Source organism: Orycteropus afer, unplaced genomic scaffold (assembly GCF_000298275.1).
Source record: "Orycteropus afer afer isolate SDZICR_OR568_19922 unplaced genomic scaffold, OryAfe1.0 scaffold00098, whole genome shotgun sequence".
Lineage (NCBI taxonomy): Eukaryota > Metazoa > Chordata > Mammalia > Tubulidentata > Orycteropodidae > Orycteropus > Orycteropus afer.
In genome coordinates, this window is record NW_006921685.1 from 3,068,331 (window position 1) to 3,090,009 (window position 21,679).

Genomic DNA, 21,679 nt, shown 5'->3' on the forward strand with positions numbered 1-21,679 from the left:
TTTTTTAGAGTAAATCACCACAAGAATTATTTAATAGAAATCAGAAAAATAAACTGTTGATATTATAGTAATTACTAGGTAATATAAAAGGTAAGTTTGACTAATATTTCACAGATGCATTTGGTATATGTCATTATTACCAGTGTTATACTTAGAAATGATATGCATCTGCTATAATTATAATTCATGGAGCATAATTGTATTAAATGAAAATAGAAAGAAAGACATGTAAAAAGCAGGCAGTCTGAGGTCTGTAAATGAAAATGAGAAATATCTGGTGATTGTTTCAATGCAAGGGAGTTATAAACAGGAGTACAAGATGCTAAAGGAGCCTGAAGCAAGATAGCAGGGTTGAGGGTTCATAGACCAGGTCAATAAGTAGTTAATCTAATAGTTTGAAGATAGTCATTTGTGAAGTAAACCCTGGATAGTTCATTTGAATGAATTGGTCTGAATTTACAAAAGCAAGATTGGTTTTCTTAGGGTGGGTAGATATGTATCTATTTTAATATTAAATATTAACTTTAATAAGAAAAACCTGTGAGAGATGGAACTCAGTGGATTGCCTTGTTTGCCCAGGTCTTGTGAGTTTTCCTCATTTGACAGGGTCCAGTCTTTCCACTTTTCCATCACTCATTTTAGTGAAAAATATTTGAGTTTTTATTCTCTGACAGGTTTCTGACTTACACAGGTTCTGGCTTTTGCAACTTTTACTGTATATTTTACTAAGAATCTTAATGGTGCTCTTGTTTTAGGTAAGTGTTTTTTGTTTTTTTTTTAATTTTTTTGGGTACCATTTTTTTTTAGAGCTTATTGAATAATAGGATTTCTGCCAAAACCTTGACATAGTTTGAACATCTTATGTAATTTCTATAACAACTATATGATGTAGTATGTATCACCTTATTTTCAGATGAAGAAATTGAAGTATTGGGGGGGGGGAGATTAAGAGACTTATTGAAGGTCAGATAGCTAGTAAATGGCTAAACTTAAAATTGAACAACAACTCCAAGTCCAAAGCCTATATTTTAACTATTGTGCTAGATTACTTCCTTGTCATTTCCTTTTCACTATCAAATTAAGCTCAGAGTGGTGATTTTATGTCTCCATTTTTCATCTGTTAATGCTCAGTATAGTGGTAAAAAAGCCAGAACTTTCAAAGACTTTAAATTTATTAGAAAGTGGGAGGTCATAGGATGTTTGGAAAGACCATAAGTTTAAGTCAGGTAGAGCTCTGTCTAAAAGATGTTCTGTCAAGAATCTGGGGAAATGGGAGATGAATGATGCTATCACTACTCTTGACAGAATTTTGTTTGCTTGGTTGTTTATTTTAGTGGTATCTGTGACACTGGGAGCTGGGAGTTTATGTCCCAAGGATAGTCAGGATTCTTTGTTCAATATTTAGTCAGGTAAAGGTTAACTAAAAGCATGTTTTCAAATAGAAATTTTCACAACCTTCATGCTGAAGAGCTGCAAGATATTTTGGGCTATGTCCTTTCTCCTCCATTGGTCTTTCCCCTTGCTTGAAGAAGTGCTTCATTTTAGGAGCAGAAAGAGCATGGTTTTGGGCAGATATCTTGGAAATGGGATATATGTGTATTCATTTTTTAATTCATTAAAAATATTCACTGAATATCATGTGTTAGAAGAAAGAACAAACATGTGTTGGAAGAATTACAGCTGGAATGCTCCTTAGGAGTGAGAATGGCCAGATTTCATTTTACGTACTTTAGTCACGTTGTTAGATGGGACTTGTCCCTGGAGGAAGGATACCATGCTAGGTAAAGTAGAGGGTTAGCAAAAAAGGGAAAGACTCTCAACAAGAAGGATTGACACAGTGGCTGTGATGATGAACTCAAGCATGGCAATGATTGTGAGAGTAGCACAAGACCAGGCAGGGTTTTGTTTTCTTGTATTATGAGTCACTATGAGTCAGACCAACTTGATGACACCTGACAACAGCCACATCATGTGTCAGGCATTTTTTAGGAGTTAGAGTGCAAAGCAGTTCAGGAGTCTTTGTTTCTCTCTGTCATTTATCACTGTGTGAAGACAGACAAATTTATTTAAGTGCTCCAAGCTTCCACATCCCTCTTACTAGGCTTTTTGGAGGGTTAAATAAGATAATGCAGTGGCATACTTAGGAGCATAGTGTCTGACACATATTATGTGCACAAATGAAAATGAACTGTTCTCACAGAAATTACCAAAACACATTTTTGAAGTCTTTAGTACTATTTAAAAATCTCTAGCTGAATGTTATAATTCCAGGGAATATTCTTACAGATAAATGCCATTCTTTTATACACATAATAAATACATCTGCTTAATTAGCTCTTTCTCATTTTTTATACATGAGGCCCTAGAGGGAGCAAATAGTAAACAACCTTTGCCAGTAACTGAAAAGTTGTGGTTCAAGTTCACATAGAGACACCTCAGAATAGAGCCCTAATGATCTATGTATGAAAAAACGTCCATTGAAAACCCTGTGGAGCACAGTTCTACTCTGATACCCATGAAGTTGCCATGAATCAGAATCAACTCAATGACAACTGCTTCATCTTTCTTACTTAAATTCACAAGATCAAATCCTCTGTTCTGTACTCCTACAAATTGTGTGCTTTTCTTTTATCACTGTCATTAAAATTTATAAATTGCATATAGGTGATTAATTGACTACTGTATGTCTTTTCCAGTAGATTATAACCTCCTTGAGATGAGGGACCTTGCTTAATTTTCCTCACCATTGTATTTCCAAGAATTCAAATAGAGCTTGTCACCTTGTAGGAGCTTATTAAATGGGTATTCTGAAAATGTGTCCGTCTTTCATCTTTTGTAAATGATTTTCTAAGAGAGCTGACTGTTCTAGTTTAGTACCTAGGTAAAAATAAGTAATTTAAAATTATCAATTGTTTTTTACTTGGGAGGTGAGTGCTAGGATCCTGGCATATCTAGGAGTATAGCACAAAAATGGGCAATGTGCAGGAAAACATTTAACTTACCAGAGACACTATCTTTTTATTTAGGTCCATAAATTCTTGTGAATATGGTTTTCCAAACTTGCTGTTGTAGTCAATGTTATTGACTTTAAAGCTGATGTGATAATAGAAAGATGTGTTGCCTGAGGAGAGAAAATGAAAAATAGTTCTTAATTTATTAACTGAATCCATTTTCATTTCCATGAAAATCACATGGAATGGAATACTCTGGTGATATTTCAGTTAACTTGGCATTTAAATAGTCTTGATGCTCAGTGATTGTTGAAAGAACTCTGATTAAATAATGCTAATTAAATTATAACCTTATCCAAGAATGTATTTAGAATTTTATATAAACGTTTAATGTGCCAGTTTCATGTTTGCATTCTCATAATAATTAGTCTCTCTTCATATATAACCTAGACTTTGAGCAAAGAGAAACCATTATGATGTAAGAGCTCTTCTAAGTATTATTTTCAAATGATACAGGTTACATTCTGAGCTAGAGTTATGAGCTGTAGGGAACTATAGCCTAATTCTGCCATTTGTATTTTTTTTTCTTTTAGTAATTTGAAGCTAATAAAAAATGTTATTCAAGGAAATGGATTTATGTCTATTTTTTTTAAAAGATAACAATTGTCCTATGAGAAATACAATGTTCACTTTTAATTTATGTGAATTCTTCCTTCTTGTGATCAGAGCTATATGTATATGTGTGGGCTTATAATTTAGTGTACTTGTTCCTGCATGATTCCACACCTAAATCTTAATCATACACTAGTGAATTATTTGCTCAAAACTGGAACTATTGTTGGCCAATATTTTCCATTCTTAACTGTAGTTATGTGAGAAAATGGGTTGCTTTGAATACTCTCAGTTTAGTTCTTGGCTTCTGTTTTACACTTGTATGTTCTCCAGGCTAGAAACTCTCAAATTTATCTCTGAGAAGCCAAAGACATGCTTTTTACAGAATATATTGGAGTCAACATTAAGCTTGATACTGAGAAGACAGTCCAGGAAGAGTATCTCACATATTTATCTTCAGACCCTTGCGTAGGAAGCAAGAAAAAAAAGAAAAAAAAAAAAAAAGATTTTGAGAAAGTATCAATTTTTGCTAGATTCTGATGCTTTTTCTTCTATTTCCTATTTCTTGAAAGTGAAGGTGCTATTCTGGAGGCTAATAGTTTCCATTTATTAGCACAGGGATATTTGGAAATATTGTCCTTAAATAGAAGTAGTGAGAAAATCAAAAAGAAAAATGAACTCTCTTTATGTACATCCAGAAAATTTACTTGCAATCTCATGCCCCAATTTCCCCAACAATTACTCACAGCCTAACCTATTGAAATCTAATTTTAACCTCCTGCAGCAGAAACAGTTATTGCTAAAAATTCTTTCTTCTTTTTCCCTATAGTGATACAACCTGTGATTTTTAACTGAGTAGATGCTATGCAGAGTAAAATCTACATTCTCCAGACTCTGTTTTATCTAGGAGTCAGCTAGTACATCTGTCTAGGCTTTAACTAATGGAATGAAAGGGAAAGTGGATGTGTAACTTCTGAGATGTTTCCTTATTAGAGAGTACATATTCTTCTTCCTATCTCTCCTTCCTGATGGCTGGAATGTGGACATCTTTGTCAGAGCTCATACAGCCCCTTTGGACATTGGGGGGTTGGGGTGACTTTGAGTCTCTGATACATTGACGTGATATACTGAATCTCAGTATGATATACTGTTCATATCTGAATCTTATAGTGCATCTAATGTAGATCAGTGGCTCTCAACTTTCGCTGCATAGTGCAATCACCTAGGAAGGTTTTATAATTTGTTTCCACTTCACACCAATTAAAGTAACACATTTAGGAGTGCAGCACTTGATTGCTAACCAGAAAGCTGGCAGTTCAAACCCACCAGCCACTCCTCGGAAGGAAGATGGGGCAATCTACTTCCGTAGTGATACTGCCTCGGAAACCCAAGGAGGGGTTGCTATGAGTCCGGTCCGACTCGATGGCACATAACAACAACAACAACACAGGAGTGGGGTTTGGGCACCGGTATTCTTTAAAGAGCTTTCTAGGTAATTCTAAGATTCAATTAGTGTTAAGATTCACTATTCTAGATCAGAGGTCAGCAAACTATGGCCTGTGAACCAAATCCAGCCTTCCATATGTTTTTGGATGGGCTACAAGCTAAGAATTTTGCCTTTTTTTTTTTTTGCATTTTTAAGAGATTGAAAAAAATCCAAAGAAGAAGAATATTTCGTAACTTCAGAAAATTATAAAATATTCTAATTTCAAAGTTCATAACTAAAGTTTTATTGGAAAACAGCTGTACTTATTTATTTACATATTGCCTACAACTTCTTTGGCACAAAAACAGCTGAAATGAATAGTTGTTATAGAGACTATTTGGCTCAGAAAGTGGAAAATATTTATTGTCTGACACTTTATAGAGAAAGTGTGCTGATCCTGTTTTATAAGGAGACCATTTTTAGTGTGAGGGCTAGTGTGTCTCTCTAGAAACTTTCCTCCATTACTGCCATACTCTATTATAGCACCTAGCCTAGTACCTGCTTTAAAAAAAAAAAATTACCACTGAGTAGATTCCAACTCATAGCATCCCTATAAGACAGAGTAGAACTGCCTCAGAGAGGTTCCAAGGCTGTTAATCTTTATGGGAGCAGACATCTCATCTTTCTACCATGCAGCAACTGGGAGGTTCAAACTGCCAACCTTTTGGTTAGCACCCAAATGCTACTACTTTGACAACTTCAATCTTTTCTCCATTTATTGTGATGCTGCTTATTGGTCCAGCTGTGAGGATTTTTGTTTTCTTTATGTTGAGGTGTAATCTGTGCTGTAGACTGTAGTCTTTACTCTTCATCAGTAAGCTTTAATCTTCATCAGTAGGTTAGCTACCATCTGCTACTAAGTATGTAAAAATTATCCAATGGCTTCTGTTGAGTTGAATCTGCATCGAGTTTCAGATTCTCTTATATATGCTCGTATATATACTTGTTTGAAGTTATATATATATATATACTTGTTTGAAGTTATATATATATATATATATATATATATATACACACAACTGTTTGCATATGCTGTTGTTGTTGTTAGGTGCCACCAAGTCAGCTCTAACTCATAGCAACCTTATACACAACAGAATGAAACACTGCCCAATCCTGAACCAGCCTCACAGTCCCTGCTATACCTGAGCCCATTGTTGTAGACACAGTCCATCTCATTGAGGGCCTTCCCCTTTCTCAGTGACTCTTCACCAAGCATGATATCCTTCTCTAGTGAATTGTCCCTTCTGACAACATGACCAAAGTAGGTGAGACAAAGTCTGGCCACTCTCACTTCCAAGGAGCACTATGGCTGTACTTCTTCCAGGAAGGACTTGTTAGTTCTTTTAGCAGGCCATGATACTTTCAGTATTCTTCGCCAACACCACAATTCAAAAGGATCAACTCTTCTTCGGTCTTCCTTATTTGTTGTCCAGCTCTCACATGCATATGAGGCAATTGAAAATACCGTGACTTGGGTTAGGTGCACCTTTGTCTTCAAAGGGGAGCTCGGGTGGCGTAGTGTCTAAGGCATTAGACTGCTAACCAGAAGGCTGGTGGTTCAAACCCACTAGCCACTTCTTGGAAGGAAGGTTGGGCGATCTACTCCCATAGTGATACTGCCTTTGAAACCCAAGGATGGGTCACTATGAGTTAGATCCGACTCAATGGCAGTGTTTTTCTTTCTTTTTTTTTGGTTTAGTCTTCAAAGAGACATCTTTGCTGTTCAACACTTTAAAAAGGTCTTTGCAGTAGTTTTGCCCAACACAATATGTTGTCTGATGTCTTGACTGTTGCTTCCGTTGGTGTTTATTATGGTACCAAGTAATATGAAATCTTTGACAACTTCAATTTTTTCTCCATTTATTGTGATGCTACTTATTGGTCCAGCTGTGAGGATTTTCATTTTTTTTATGTTGAAGTGTAATCTGTGCTGCAGACTGTAGTCTTTAATCTTCATCAGTAAGTGCTTCAAGTCATCTTCGCTTTCAGCAAGGAAAGTTGTGTCATCTGCGTATCACAGTTTGTAAACGAGCCTTCCTCCAATCTTGATGCCATGCTCTTCTTCATATAGTCCAGATTCTCAGATTATTTGCTCAGCATACAGATTGAATAAGTATGGTGAAAGGATACAACCCTTACGCACTCTTTTCCTGATTTTAAACTACACAGTATCCCCTTGTTTTGTTTGAATGACAACCTCCTGGTCTATGTACAGATTCCTCATGAACACAATTAAGTGTTTTGGAATTTCTGTTCTCAATGTTATCTATAATTTTTTTATGATCCACACAATTGAATGCTCTTGCATAGTCAATAAAACGTAAGTAAACTTCTTTCTGATGTTCTGTGCTTTCAGCCAAGATCCATTTGACATTAGCAATGATATTCCTCATTCCACATCCTCTTCTGAATTGAGCTTGCATTTTGGGAGGTTCTCTGGCAATATACTGCTGTGACCATTTTTGAATTATCTTCAGCAAGATTTTACTTGTGTTTGATATTAATGATATTGTTTGATAATTTCCACATTCTGTGAGATCACCTTTCTTTGGGCTGGGTACAAATGTGGATCCTTTCCAGTCAGTTGGTCAGGTAGCTGTTTTCCCAATTTCTTGGGATAGACAAGTGAGTCCAGGCAGCGCAGCATCCGTTTGTTGAAACATCTCAATGGATGTTCCTTCAATTCCTGGGGCCTTGTTTTTGCCAATTTCTTCAGTACAGCTCAACTTTTTCCTTCAATACTATTGGTTCTTGATCATATGCCTCCTCCTGAAATGGATGAACATTGACCAATTCTTTTTAGTACAGTGACTCTGTGTATTCCTTCCACCTTCTTTTGATGTTTCCTGCATCATTCAGTATTTTGTCCACAGAATCTTTCAATATTGCAACTTGAGGCTTGAATTTTTTCTTCAGTTATTTCAGATTGAGAAATTCTGAGCCTGTTCTTCCCTCTTGGTTTTCTAACTTCAGGTCGTTGCACATTACATTATAATAATTGACTTTGCCTTCTTGAGCTGTTCTTTGAAATCTTCTGTTCATCTCTTTTATCTTGTCAATTCTTCCGTTTGCTTTAGCTATTCTCCATTCAGGAGCAAGTTTCAGAGTCTCTTCTGATATCCATTTTGGTCTTTTCTTCCTTTCTCGTCTTTTTAATGACCTTTTGCTTTCTTTATGGATGATGTTCTTGTTGTCATCCTACAATTTCTCTGGTTTTTGGTCATTGGTGTTCAATACATCAAATCTGTTCCTTGGATGGTCTCTAAATTCAGGACAGATATAATCAAGGTCATATTTTGGTTCTTGTGGACTTCTTTTAATTGTCTTCAACTTAAACTTGGACTTGCATATGAGTGATTGATGGTCTTTTCCACAGTCAGCTCCTGGCCTTATTTTGGCTGAAGATATTGAGCTTCTCCATTGCCTCTTTCCACAGGTGTAATTGACCTGATTCTTATGCATTCCATCTGGTGAAGTCCATGTGTATAGCTGCCATTTGTGTTGTTGAAAAAAGGTAGTTGCAATGAATAAGTCATTGGTCTTGCAAAATTCTGTCATACAATCTCCAGCATTATTTATATCACCAAGGCCATATTTTCCAGCTGTCAGTGATTCTTCTTTGTTTCTAGTTTTTTCATTCCAATAACCAGTAATAATCAACACATCTTGACTGCATGTTTGCAATGTGGTGGTATAACAAATTCCAGCACACCTACCTTGAAAGATAATCTCTTCAAATATTCTCTTTTTATCTCCGGTTCCCACCAATTTTATACCCTTAATGAAAGGCAGCAGGTTCTTTGTCTATGAAGGAGCACTGGGGGCACAGTGTTTAAAGGACACAGTTGCTAACTGAAATGTCAGTGATTAGAACCTACCTACTGCTCTGTGGGTGAAAGGTGTAGTAGTCTGCTTCTGCAAAGATTTACATCCTTGAAAACCCTATGGGGCAGTTTTGCATTGTCCTATAGGGTTGCTATGAGTTGGAATCAATTTGATGGCAACAGGTTTGTTTTGGTATTTGTCTAGCCCTCAAGTGAACAACTGTAATCCAGACTTTTATGGGCATATGCTATGACAATGACTCTTGATTTGGCCGTAACTCTTGACTTGGTGGTTATAACAACTGACATTACAATCTACCTAAATATCTTGTTCACACAAACATTTGTGTTTATGGAAAGGTGTATATGGAAAACAAAAGACCTCTGGTGGCTCAGTGCCTTAAGCATTTGACTGCTAACCAGAGGTTGGCAGTTTAAACTCACCAGCCACTCCATGGAAGGAAGATGGGGCAATCTACTTCTGTAAAGATTTACTGCCTTTGATACCCAATTGGGGTCACCATGAGTCAAAATTAACTTGATGGCCAGTAATTTTTTTTTTTTTCAATATGGAAAATGGAGTAGAAACATTTGTAAACATTTAGTCCTGGGACAACTGCCTCTTTAGTCCACTATGCACAACCCTCTCTATTTGCCACTATGTAAATTCTTTTCTCCTTGTAAATTAAAATAGGTGTTTGTTTAGTTAGACAGTCTCTTTTCTAAACATGATTTTTTTTTTTCACAAAATACTATTATGTTTTAAAACAGTAGTTCCCAACCTGAGAATATGGTACAAAGAGTTTCTTTTAAGAAAGATCAAATACAGGAGTTCCATATGTTTTCTATGTTATTCAAAATACATAGAAAAATTTGGAATGACTATTCTTTTCTACTTTACCCCTCAATATGAGCTTGTATTGTAGCTTTTAGAGAGAGTTTATAAGGGAAGAAAATATTTTATAGAAAAAAATAGTAGACTTTCAAATAAGAAATTTAGCTTAGAACTTCAAATTCTAAGCTTTTATACTTATTTGTTTATTTGCTTGTTTATCATCCCCTCAGCAAGTTATAAATAAAACAAGGATAGCACTGTGATTACTTTACTCATCTATGCATTCCCAACCCTAAATCTTTCACAGAGATAAAAAAAAGAGTAGAGTAAATTTCTGGTATTAGAATGCACAAAGCTAAAGGTCACTAAAGAACTAAATTTGCAATAAATATTAGTAGCCATAAGAAATTCTGTCTGACAAATAATCTCATCTGAATCCTTTCCTTTCCTGACTCTCAAATTTTTCAACTTTTCTAAAAATGGAACTGATAAATCCATGTGACTGGAAAGCCAGATGTGATGAGGACTTACCATAAGCAATAAAATAAATGATGAGTCCAATGGCTACTGCAGCAATCACCACCGTTATGATACTCAGGATAATTTTTCCACACCTTGTTAGTTTCATTTTTGTGTTTGACTCTGTTCTGAGCAAAAAGGACAGGAGATGCAAGTGTTATTATGAAAATTATATAATACTACTCTCTTAGAAATAAATAAGGTTTCACATTAAGTGCAAAAGCAAATTGTTTTAAATAAATTATACATTCAGTGGACTGCTGAGCTTGAAAAACAGAGCATAAAACTAATGAATATAATATTTCAGCTCAGGTGAATAATAATGGTAACAATAAAATACATATTCATGTATTTATTCATCAAATATTTATAAATACCCTACAATATTCTAGGCATCCCTCTATGTGAAACTTATGTTTTACTGAGAGGAGACAGACAATATACAAAAACAATAAGTAGGTTATATAAAAAGTAAAAAGGTATTAAGTTCTGTGAAAAAAAGTTGATCTACTTAAAAAGATTAGAAATGTGAGGTGCATGTGAGGTAATAGTGGTAGAAGGATGCAATATCAAATATAGTAGTAGTTGTTGTTGTTATGTGCCATTGAGTTGGACCCGACTCATAGCGACCCCTCCTTGGGTTTCCAAGGCAGTATCACTACGGAAGTAGATTGCCCCATCTTCCTTCCAAGATAGTAGTTAGGTTAAGGCTATTGAGAAGGTAAAATCTGTGTAGACTTGACACAGGTGAGGGAATTAGCTATACAGATATGTGGAATGTTCCAACTACAGGAAACCATTCAGCAAAGACCCTGTGGTAGTACAACTGGTATGTTATAAGGCTAATATGGCTGGAGTAGTGAAGGAGGGGAAGAGCATAAGAAAGGACATCTGAGATGTACCAAGGCCTAGATCATATAGGGCCTCATAGGTCATGGTATGAATTTTGACTTTTCCTCTTAGTGGAGGCCTTTGAACAGAGGTGTATGATGACCTGACCTAGCATCTTAACAGGATCGCATTACCTGACATGTGGAGAATAATCTGTCAGGGGCAAGGAAGGAAGGAGAATAATACAATGGGTATTATTCATTCTCATTTGTTGTTAGATGCCATAGAGTCACTTCCAACTCATAGCAACTCTGTGTACAACAGAATGAAATGCTGCCCAGTACTGCACAATCCTCACAATTGTTGCTATGTTTGAGCCCATTGTTGCAGCCATTGTGTCCCTACATCTCAGTGAAGGTCTTCCTCTTTTTCACTGACCCTCTACTATACTATTCATGATGTCCTTCTCCAGGGAGTGGTACCTCCTGATAACATCAGAAAGTAAATGAGGCAGAATCTCACCATCCTTTAAGGCACGTTCCGGCTGTACTTCTTCTAACATAGATTACCATGTGTCATTACAAGATGATATTAGCTTATACTAGGGTAATAGATGAAATGAGAAGAAGTTGAAGTTTGGATATATTTTGATTATAGAGTTGATAAGATTTCCTGATTGATTGGATGTGGAATGTGAGATGAAAAGAGTCAAGGATGGTTTCAAGGTTTTAGCTTGAGAAATGTAAGGCTAGAATTGCCATCAATGGAGACAGAGAAGGCTTTTGATGGAGTAGGTTTTGGGGAAATTATTATGAGTTAATTTTTTTTTTTCATTTTATGTTTGAAATGTTCACTAGCTATCCAGTGAAGATGCCAATTGAATAACAAATCTGGTGTTTGGGAGAGAGATCTAGTATTATGATATAAATTTGCCATCATCAACACAGAATAGTCTCTGAGAGTAGATGAGATAAAAAAAATGTAAGTGTAGACAGTGAAAAAGACCAAGATCACTGGGGTATAATATATTATACCATTATAAGAGATTAGGGAAAAGAGGAAGACCTAGTAAAGGAGATTTAGAGGGAACAACCAATGAGGTAGGAGTAAAATCAAGAGGAAGCAGTTGCTTTGAAAGTAATAGGAGTTGGTTTCAAATTTATATTTGAAGGATGACATCAACTGTGTCAAATAAGCAAATGAGCAATGAAAATTGACCATTGGATTTGTCATCATAGACATAATTGATGACATTGATGAGAAAATTTTTTGGAGTACTACAGTTTGTTTATCCATTCAACTGTTGAAATGCTGCATGTAGTATTTAAACATATTTTAGGAATTTAGGTATGGCTTTAGAGAAAGAGTAAGTGAAAAAATTGTGTGTGTGAAAAAAAAAAAAAAAAAAAAACCCAGAGACTTTGGAAAGAGTGAAAATCAGAACAGGAGATGATAGCAAAAGATGATTGAAGACAGTATACAGTAAAAGTTGGATTCATTTATAAGTCCAGAGGCACTGCCAAAGAAGCACTGGAATGTTTGCTACTTTCCATCCTTTAATTATGCCTAAATCAACATAGAGATTTATTCATCATTATTCCCAGACACATGGGTTGTTATTGAAAAACAAAACAAAATAAAACAAACAAACAAACAAAAACTAAACTAAACTCACTGCCATCGAGTCAAATCTGACTTATAGTGACCCTCAGTGGGTTTTCAAGTCTGTAAATCTTTATGGAAGTAGATTGTTCCATCTCTTTTCCATAGAGCTTGAACTACTGATCTTCTGCTTAGCAGCCAAATGCCTTATCCACTACACCAGCAGAGCTCCTTGGGGTTGTTATAGTCATTAAATATTAGGTACAGGTTGGAAATAATAGTTGAACAGAGGATGAGAATAATAATAACAATAACTTGGAAAATATATTGTTATATTATTTTTGAAGTGGGCACAACTTTATTCATCTACATTCATGTTTTCCAATATTGTTAAATAACATTTTCCTGTGGCATACATAGGTGGGGAAGAATTGTTTCTTTAGATGTTAATTAAATGATTAATTGATTCTATTCATATTTATTTAATTATTTTTTTTTTTTATGGGCAAGGTACTGTTTAGGCAAGTGTGATGGTTAAGGTTATTTGTCGACTTGGCTATGAGATGGTTCTCAGTGGCTTGGCAGATTATGTAATCATCCTCCATTTTGTGATCTGATTTGAGCAGCCAATCAATTGAAAGGGATGTTTCCTTGGGGGTGTGGCCTGCTTCCAACATATATGGATATTCTAATAAAGCTCACCTTCTCTTGACCCTACATCATACTCATCATTCTCTGACCTCTGGTTATTGGGATGTGAGCCAGCAGCCTACCATCTGACCTGCAGATTTTCGGATTCACCAGCTCCTGCAGCCCTGTGAACATGTTGCCTGATCTGCTGATTTTGAGTTTGTCAGCCCCTGCAACCACATGAGTCAGTTTGCCTGACTCAATGGATTTGTGACTTTCCAGCCTCCACAACTGCATGAGCAATTTCCTTGAAATAAATTTCTCTGTATGTTTTTATATATATGCTTCATTGTTTTGCTCATCTAGAGAACCCACACTAAGACATATGCTACTGAGAGTCACATTACAGGAACAAAATTGTGAGGATGAATTCTCTGAATTAGTTCTCAAGTCTGTTTAGTTTTAAAGGTACTGATGACTCTGCCTCCAGTAGAAGGGGGCACGCTAATCCATGACATGAAGGGGCAATAGAAATATGCAAAGTATCAACACCACTGGATCAAATATCTGTGAGAGACAAGATTCTGAGTAATTGCATATTTTATACTTTTTACACTTTTTTTTTTCAGAATTAGAAGTATAAGGAAGCTGGTTGGTCGGTCCTACTGACACTAGACAAAGTGGTGAAAGAAAGGGATGAGATCAAAGCTTCAGAGTCACACTGAAGTGTTGCATACAGAACCTGAAAGTTGCAGCTTGTACCCTGAAAGACTTACCTTTTATAGTAACAGAGCTGATATTGGCAAAAAAACTAACCCAGTCTTATTGTAAGAGCAGCTAAATTACAACACTAATTGAATTCTCAACTTTTAATGGTATCTGAAGCTAAAGTGAGGGCATTGATTGGGAAGAAATGGGATACTGAAAGTTGGGATGGGGTATATAGGCAGAAAATAGGAGGCTGGGGACACTGAACCCCTAAATTCCACTGACTCACTCTTGCTGACCACACCACCCCATGCATCTGAAAAGATTACTCCATCTTTATTTGCTAAGCTACTCTCCACAGGAAAAGCACTGTCTCTTTCACACCTGTTGAGATTAACCCAGCTGTGCCTGAAGAGTCTTTGTCTGAGATATCACCTGAGGTGGTGCCTGGGGGGCTACCTAGGTCATCACCTGAGGGAGATGCTTTACAAGACATTACTGAATGTCTCTAGGACCCACCCCACCACTCATTTAAGCTTCTAGACATATTTTAAATAAACCAAACTCACTGCCATTGAGTTGATCCCAACTGGTAGCAACTCCCATTGGGTTTCCAAAGCTGTAAGTCTTTACAGAAGTAGACTGGTGTATATTTCTTCCACAGATCAGTTGGTCAGTTTGAACCACCAGTTCTTTGGTTAGCAGCCAAATGCCTTAACCACTACCCCACCAGAGACTTAAATCCCAGCAAGCACTAAGAGGTGAATTACAATGTGTGACCCAGAAGGAGATATGCTACACTCCAAAAGAATTGCTTAATTTTTCTAATATATATAAACAGAAACCTGGCTAATATGTGTGGGAATGACTATTAAATGTGTGGGATAATGGTGCAAGGAACATAAAGGTGGATGGATCAATCTGAGTTTATTGATTTTGACCCACTTAGCACACATATTCTTCATTCAGTATTTCAGCTGGAAAGGTTAGAAAAGGATCTTATAGTTTATTTGCTTGATCCACTGAAGCATAGATTAAATGGTGGTGAAAGTAGGAAACAAAGAAGAATCATTGGTAGTTGGAAAATATGTCCTTGGTGATAGAAATGAATGCTGGAGACTGCATGATAGAATTTTGTAAGACCAACAACTTATTCATTGCAGACATATTTGTTCAACATAGATGGTTGCTATACACGTGGACCACACCAAAGAGAATATACAGAAATCAGATAGACTGCATCTGTGGAAAGAGGTGATGGCAAAGCTCAATATCATCAGCCAAAACAAGGTCAGGAACTGACTGTGGCACAGACCATCAATTGCTCATAGGCAAGTTCCAGTTGAAGCTGAAGAAAATTAAAACAAGTCTATAAGAGCCAAACTATGATCTTGAGTTTATTGACCTGAATTTATTGACCATCTGAAGAATAGATTTGATGTACTGAACACCCAATGACCAAAAACCAGACGAGTTGTGGGATGACATCAAGAACATCATACATGAAGAAAGCAAAAGGTCATTAAAAAGACAGGAAAGGAAGAAAAGACAAAAATGGATGTGAAGAGACTCAGAAACTTGCTCTTAAACTATTAGTAGCTAATAAAAATGGAAGAAATGAAAAGATAAAACAGCTGAACAGAAGATTTCAAAGGGCAGCTGGAGAAGACAGAATAAAGAATTATAATGAAATGTACAAATAACTAAAATTAGAAAACCAAAAGGGGAAAGAACACACTCAGCATTTCTCAAGCTGAAAGAACTGAAGAAAAAATTCAAGCCTCACATTGCAATATTGAAGGATTCTATGGGCAAAATATTGAATAATTCAGGAAGCATCAAGAGAAAATGGAAGGAATACACGGTCACTTTACCAGAAAGAATTGGTTGATCATCTATTTCAGGAGGTAGCATATCAAATGGTAGTGGAAGAAGTCCAAGCTGCACTGAAGAAAATGGCAAAAAAAAAAAAACAAGGCTATAGGAATTGATGGAATACATTGATATGTTTCACTAAATGGATCTAGCACTGGAAGAGCTTATTTGTCTATGCCAAGAAATTTGGAAGATGGCTACTAGGCCAACTGACTAGAGGACATCCATAATTCTGCCCATTCCAAAGAAAAGTGGTCCAATAGAATATGGAAATTATAAAAAAATCATTAGTATCACACACAAATTTTGCTGAACATAATTCAAAACAGTTACAGCAGTATATTGACACAGAAGTTACAGAAATTCAAGGTGGATTCAGAAGAGGATGTGAAATGAGGAATGTCATTGCTAATGTCAGATAGATTTTGGCTGAAAGCAAAGAATACTAGAAAGATATTTACCTGTGTTTTATTGACAATGCAAAGGCTTTTGACTGTGTAGATCATAACAATTTCTGGATAACATTCCAATGAATGAGAATTTCAGAACACTTAATTGTGCTCACAGAGAACCTACATGGACCAGGAGGCAGTCATTTGAACAGAACAAGGGGATACTTCATGGTTTAAAATCAAGAAGGGTGTATGTCAGAGTTGTATCCTTTCACCATACTTATTCAATCTGTATGTTGAACAAATAATCTGAGAAGCTGGGCTGTATGAAGAAGAATGTGGCATCAAAATTGGAGGAAGACTCACTAGCATGCTGTGATATACAGACGACACAACCTTGCTTGCTGAAAGTGAAGATGACTTGAAGCACTTACTGATGAAGATCAAAGACTATAGTTTTCAGTATGGATTACACTTCAAGATAAAGAAAACAAAAATCCTTACAAATAGACCAATAAGCAACATCTCAAAAAATGGAGGAAAGATTGAAGCTATCAAGGAATTCATTTTACTTGGATCTACAATCAACACCCAGTGAAGCAGCAGTCAAGAAATCAGACGTCATATTGCACTGGGCAAATGTGCTGCAAAAAAAAAAAAAAAAAAACCCAAACTCATTGCCATCAAGTTGATTCCGACTCATAGCAATCCCCTTTGGGTTTCCAAGGTGGTAAATCTTTATGGAAGTAGATTGCCTAGTCTTCCTTCCATGGAGTAGCTGGTGGAGACCTCTTTAAAGTCTTAAGAAGCAAAGATGTCACTTTGAGGACTAAGGTGTGCCTTACCCAAGCCATGGTATTTTCAACTGCCCCATTTGCATATGAAAGCTGGATAATGATTAAGGAAGACTGAAGAAGAGTTGATGCCTTTGAATTATGGTATGGCGAAGAATACTGAAAATACCAGGGACTGCCAGAAGAATGAACAAATCTGTCCTGGAAGAAGTGCAGCTGGAATGAATGGCCAGACTTTGTTTCAGCTACTTGGGTCATGTGGTCAGAAGGGACCATACCCTGGAGAAGGATTTCATGCTTGGTAAAGTAGAGGGTCAGCATAAAAGGGAGATACCCTGAACAAGATGGATTGACACAGTGGCTGCAATGATGGCTCAAATATAGCAAGGATTGTGAGGATGATGCAGGGCTGGGCAATGTTTCATTCTGTTGTACGTAGGGTCACTATGAGTTGGAGTTGACTTGATGGCACCTAACAACAACAGCATACTAAATCCAGTTACATTTCCAGACCTGCCTTGGTATACCTTGTTGTTGTTGTTATGTGCCGTCGAGTCAGCCCTGACTCATAGCGACACCTCCTTGGGTTTCTGAGGCAGTATACCTTAGAAGAAAATAGCCAAAGGCTTAGGGAAATTGACATGTTAGAGTCAATTATGAGGTTGGACACACAGACCCACTCATGGAGTGCTCAGAAGACACATCTGTTACAACAGTGATGAGCAAGAAATTTGTCTGAATTAATACATCTAATTAAAATGGGGCTTATTGGACCCCATGGTGTAGGGGCCAAGTGATGGCATTTAATCACCAAAGACAAGGTGGGGTGGTAACTGTAATGGAAAGTAGAGTCTGAATAGTAATCAGAATAGTCTGACTTGTATGGACTTTTGACCTTGGCTACTTAGTTAGCTACTGATGTCCTTAGGAGTGAAATAGATGGAAAATCTTCTAAATATTTACTTGATCTACACAAGAAGAAGTCTAGGTCATGTGAACAGCAGTCTAACTTGAATTGCCAGAATAGAGAGTCACAGCCCTTCAATCAATTTCCAGGCTTTAGCCAGCTTACAGACCCACAACCCCTTGAATGAAGGGGAGGCCTGGTACCCTGGAAAAAGGATCCCACTACATTGCCAAGAAATTTATACTGTTATACTCTCTCTCAGCATTCCCCAAAGGGATCTATGACCTTATACAAGAGTGACTGTTCTTTGGGAAAAAGGAAACAATCAGGCTTTTTGGGGATTATTGAACACTGGCTCTGAACTGACACTATTTCCAGGAGCCCCTAAATGTCACTGTGGCCCACCAGTCAGGGTAAATATTACCAAGGTCAAGTTATTAATGGAGCCTTAGATTATGTCCATCTCATAGTGGGTCCAGTTGGTCCCTGAAACCATCCTTTAGTGAGAATGGAAAATTGAAATAGACATAACTCAGCAACTGGCAGAACCCCACATTGGATCCCTGGCTTGTGGAGTAACGGATATTATCATAGGAAAAACCAAGTAGAAGCCATTAGAATTGTCCATGTATAGCAAAGCAATACTGCATTCTTGGAGGGCTTTCAGAGATTAGTGTCACCATAAAGGACTTGAAGATATGGGAGTGTGATTCCCACTGCATCCCCATTCAACTTGCCTATTTGGCTTGTTCAAAAAACAGCCACAACTGTGTGAGCCATTACCTTGAAATAAATCTCTCTCTCTATGTATATGTATATATAATCTCTCTCTCTCTATATATATATATATATGTACACTTAACTAGTTTTACTCCTCTAGAGAACCCAGTCTAAAACAGCAAGCAAAATGCAATGATGAATAAGACTACTGATAAGTGTAAAATATAATAACTATATCATCTTGTGTTGTAGACTGTATGTCAATGTGTTTATGTGTGTCTGTGTGTTTATGAGTGTGTGTAAGATGTTTATGGTATATAGAAATACAAATCAATATACAAAACAATAAATGATATACAAAATATTGATTAGCTTGAAATGCCTAAATTAATTTGATTTTTATTTGCAGTCAAATATGTATCAGGAAGTTTATTTTTCAGTTAGTTAATAGTCATTCTCTAAACACATGAACTATAAAAATTATTGAAAACTAAGTGTTCAATTCACATGAAATTCCCAAGTCTTATAATCTTATTTTGCTTAAAAACTCATCATTTGAAATAATTTTATAAATTGTGTTTGCACACTGCACATAAAAATTAATATCTCAATATTTCTCTCTCTATATATATGATACCTATAACTTTTAGTTTTTGGTCCATAATAAAAAGGAAAAAGGCTAAAGAAATCTCTCGTAAATTTTTAGAGGAAAACGCCTTTTCAATCTGACTAACTCACTTGTTGTCGTTAGGTGCTTTTGAGTTGATTCTTACTCACAGCGACCCTACTTCCACAGAACACTGCCCAGTCCTGCACCATTGTCACAACTGTTGCTGTGCTTGAGTTATCTTTGCAGCCACTATCTCATTCAAGTTTTTTTTTTTCCCCTTTTGTGCTGGCCCTCTACTTTATCAAGCTGATATCATTCTCCAGGGGAGCTCTGGTAGCATAGTGCCTAAGGCACTTGACTGCTAATCAGAAGGCTGGTGGTTCAAACCCACCAGCCACTCCTCTCGGGAGGAAGATGGGGCAATCTACTTCCATAGTGATACTGCCTGAGAAACCCAAGGAGGGGTCGCTGTGAGTTGGGTCTGACTCGAGGGCACACAACAACAACAACAACATCGTTCTCCAGGGACTGGTCCTTTCTGGTAAGATTACTAAAGTACAAGAGATGGAGTCTGGCCATTTCCCACTCCTAAGGTGCATTCCAGCTGTACTTCTTCCAAGACAGATTTGTTCATTCTTTGGCAGTCTATGGTAAATTCAGTATTCTTTGCCAACACCACAATTCAAATGCATCAATCCTTCCTGGGTCTTCCTTATTCATTGCCCAGTTTTCCCATGCATATGAGGCTGTTGAAAATACCATGGCTTGGATCAGGTACACGTTAGCTTTCAAAGAGACATCTTTGCTGTTTAACACTTTAAAGAGATCTTTTGCAACACATTTTCCCAGTGGAATACATTGTTTGATTTCTTGACTGCTACCTTCCTGGGCGTTGAGTGTGGAGTCTCAAATGTTGTTTAAAGTATTGGGAAAAGCTTTTGACTAAATAATGTACTAAAACCCTGGTAAATTAATTTCCTATAGATGAGCATGTCAGTCTAAAACATCTTCCTCCATGCTCATATATGGAATATTACCAAGGCATACGTCTTTATATTTTACTCAATACAACTTGTCAATATGATAAATGGAATGTAAAATTTGATATGACAAATATTTAATATATATTTTCCCATCCTTCTTAACCATGTCCTTAAAATAGGTTGAACCATATAAAAATTGTTCCTTTTGAGGTTAAAAAAGTTGAATATTAGCAATTTAAATATAATTCAACTGATACAGATACATTTCATTTATTATGACTCTGACCTGCCACTCCTTGGAAGGAAGGTTGGCCAATCTACTTTCGTAGTGATACTGCCTGGGAAACTCAAGGAGGGGTTGCTATGAGTCAGGTTTGACTCAATGGCATATAACAACAACAACAACAACAACTGAATTTTTCACGAAGTATTATTTAAGTGATTTTTGTGTGTAAGAATTTGCCTACTAGAGATTATTGTTTGACTTCAAACTTCCCTCCAACAAAAAATTCCTAGAGTTACTGACTCATAGCGTTTTAAAGCAGGAAAGGACTTTGCAAATCACACATGTCAATTTTCTAATTTTAAAGAAAGTGAAACTGTACAACAAGGAAACACACTGCTGTGGAGTCGGATCCGATTCATAGCGACCTGTCCTTGGGTTTCCGAGGCGGTATCACTAGGGAAGTTGATCACCCAATCGTCTTTCCAAGGAGTAGCTGGTGGTTTTGAACCGCCAGCCTTCTGGTTAGCAGTCACATGCCTTAGGTATTACACCACCAGAGCCTTGGAAACCGAAGGAGGGGTTGATATGAGTCGGATCCTACTGGAGGGCAGTGAGTTTGGTTTTTGTGCTTTTTTCTGATTTCCAGAGGAAAAGTAAACCATATAGGCCGCTCTGACTTACATCTCTCACTTATCTTACAGCCAAAACCTAAAATCACTACAGTGATGTACATATCTTGAATCACAAATGAGACATTTTGGGTAATTAATAAAAATTAATTTTAAAGACAGATGAATAAAGTGTCAATTTCTGTCATTCTCATCTTAGTTTTCTAAGATGTAGATGTTATTTCTACCTGCCAAAGGTTTTATTGATTTGGTACAGTTTAAAAACATTTATTTCTAAATTCCATAGGAAAATCCAACTTTGTTAGCATACAAATAGTTTTCTTTAAAACAGTCTTGAAAAAGTCAGACATACATTCCTTTCTCCCAAAATGTCATAAATAGGTAGAATGCTAATTGACTTTTTAATAATTCAATACAACTTGAGTGTTGGTCGGAAATGGAACAACTTGCTTTAATTTCAACAATACATTTTCCATACATGTTTTGTTTATTCACCAATATTCTTTTTTTTTTCTTTTTTGTTTCCTTTATTTATTTATTTATTT

The 21,679-nt window shown here is 36.5% G+C and overlaps 1 protein-coding gene across 1 annotated transcript in view; it reads right to left on the minus strand.

The window, feature by feature from the left end:
* Window positions 1-11,620, minus strand: part of LOC103198626 (transmembrane protease serine 11C-like) — a 94,152-nt gene extending 82,532 nt beyond the window's left edge. The window contains exons 1-3 of the mRNA XM_042781214.1: window positions 11,541-11,620; window positions 10,240-10,355; window positions 3,003-3,121 (exon numbers count right to left, since the gene is read on the minus strand). Of these exons, the coding sequence (XP_042637148.1) occupies window positions 3,003-3,121; window positions 10,240-10,355; window positions 11,541-11,620 (315 nt within the window). The remainder of the gene's footprint in view (window positions 1-3,002; window positions 3,122-10,239; window positions 10,356-11,540) is intronic.
* Window positions 11,621-21,679: the final 10,059 nt, after the last annotated feature.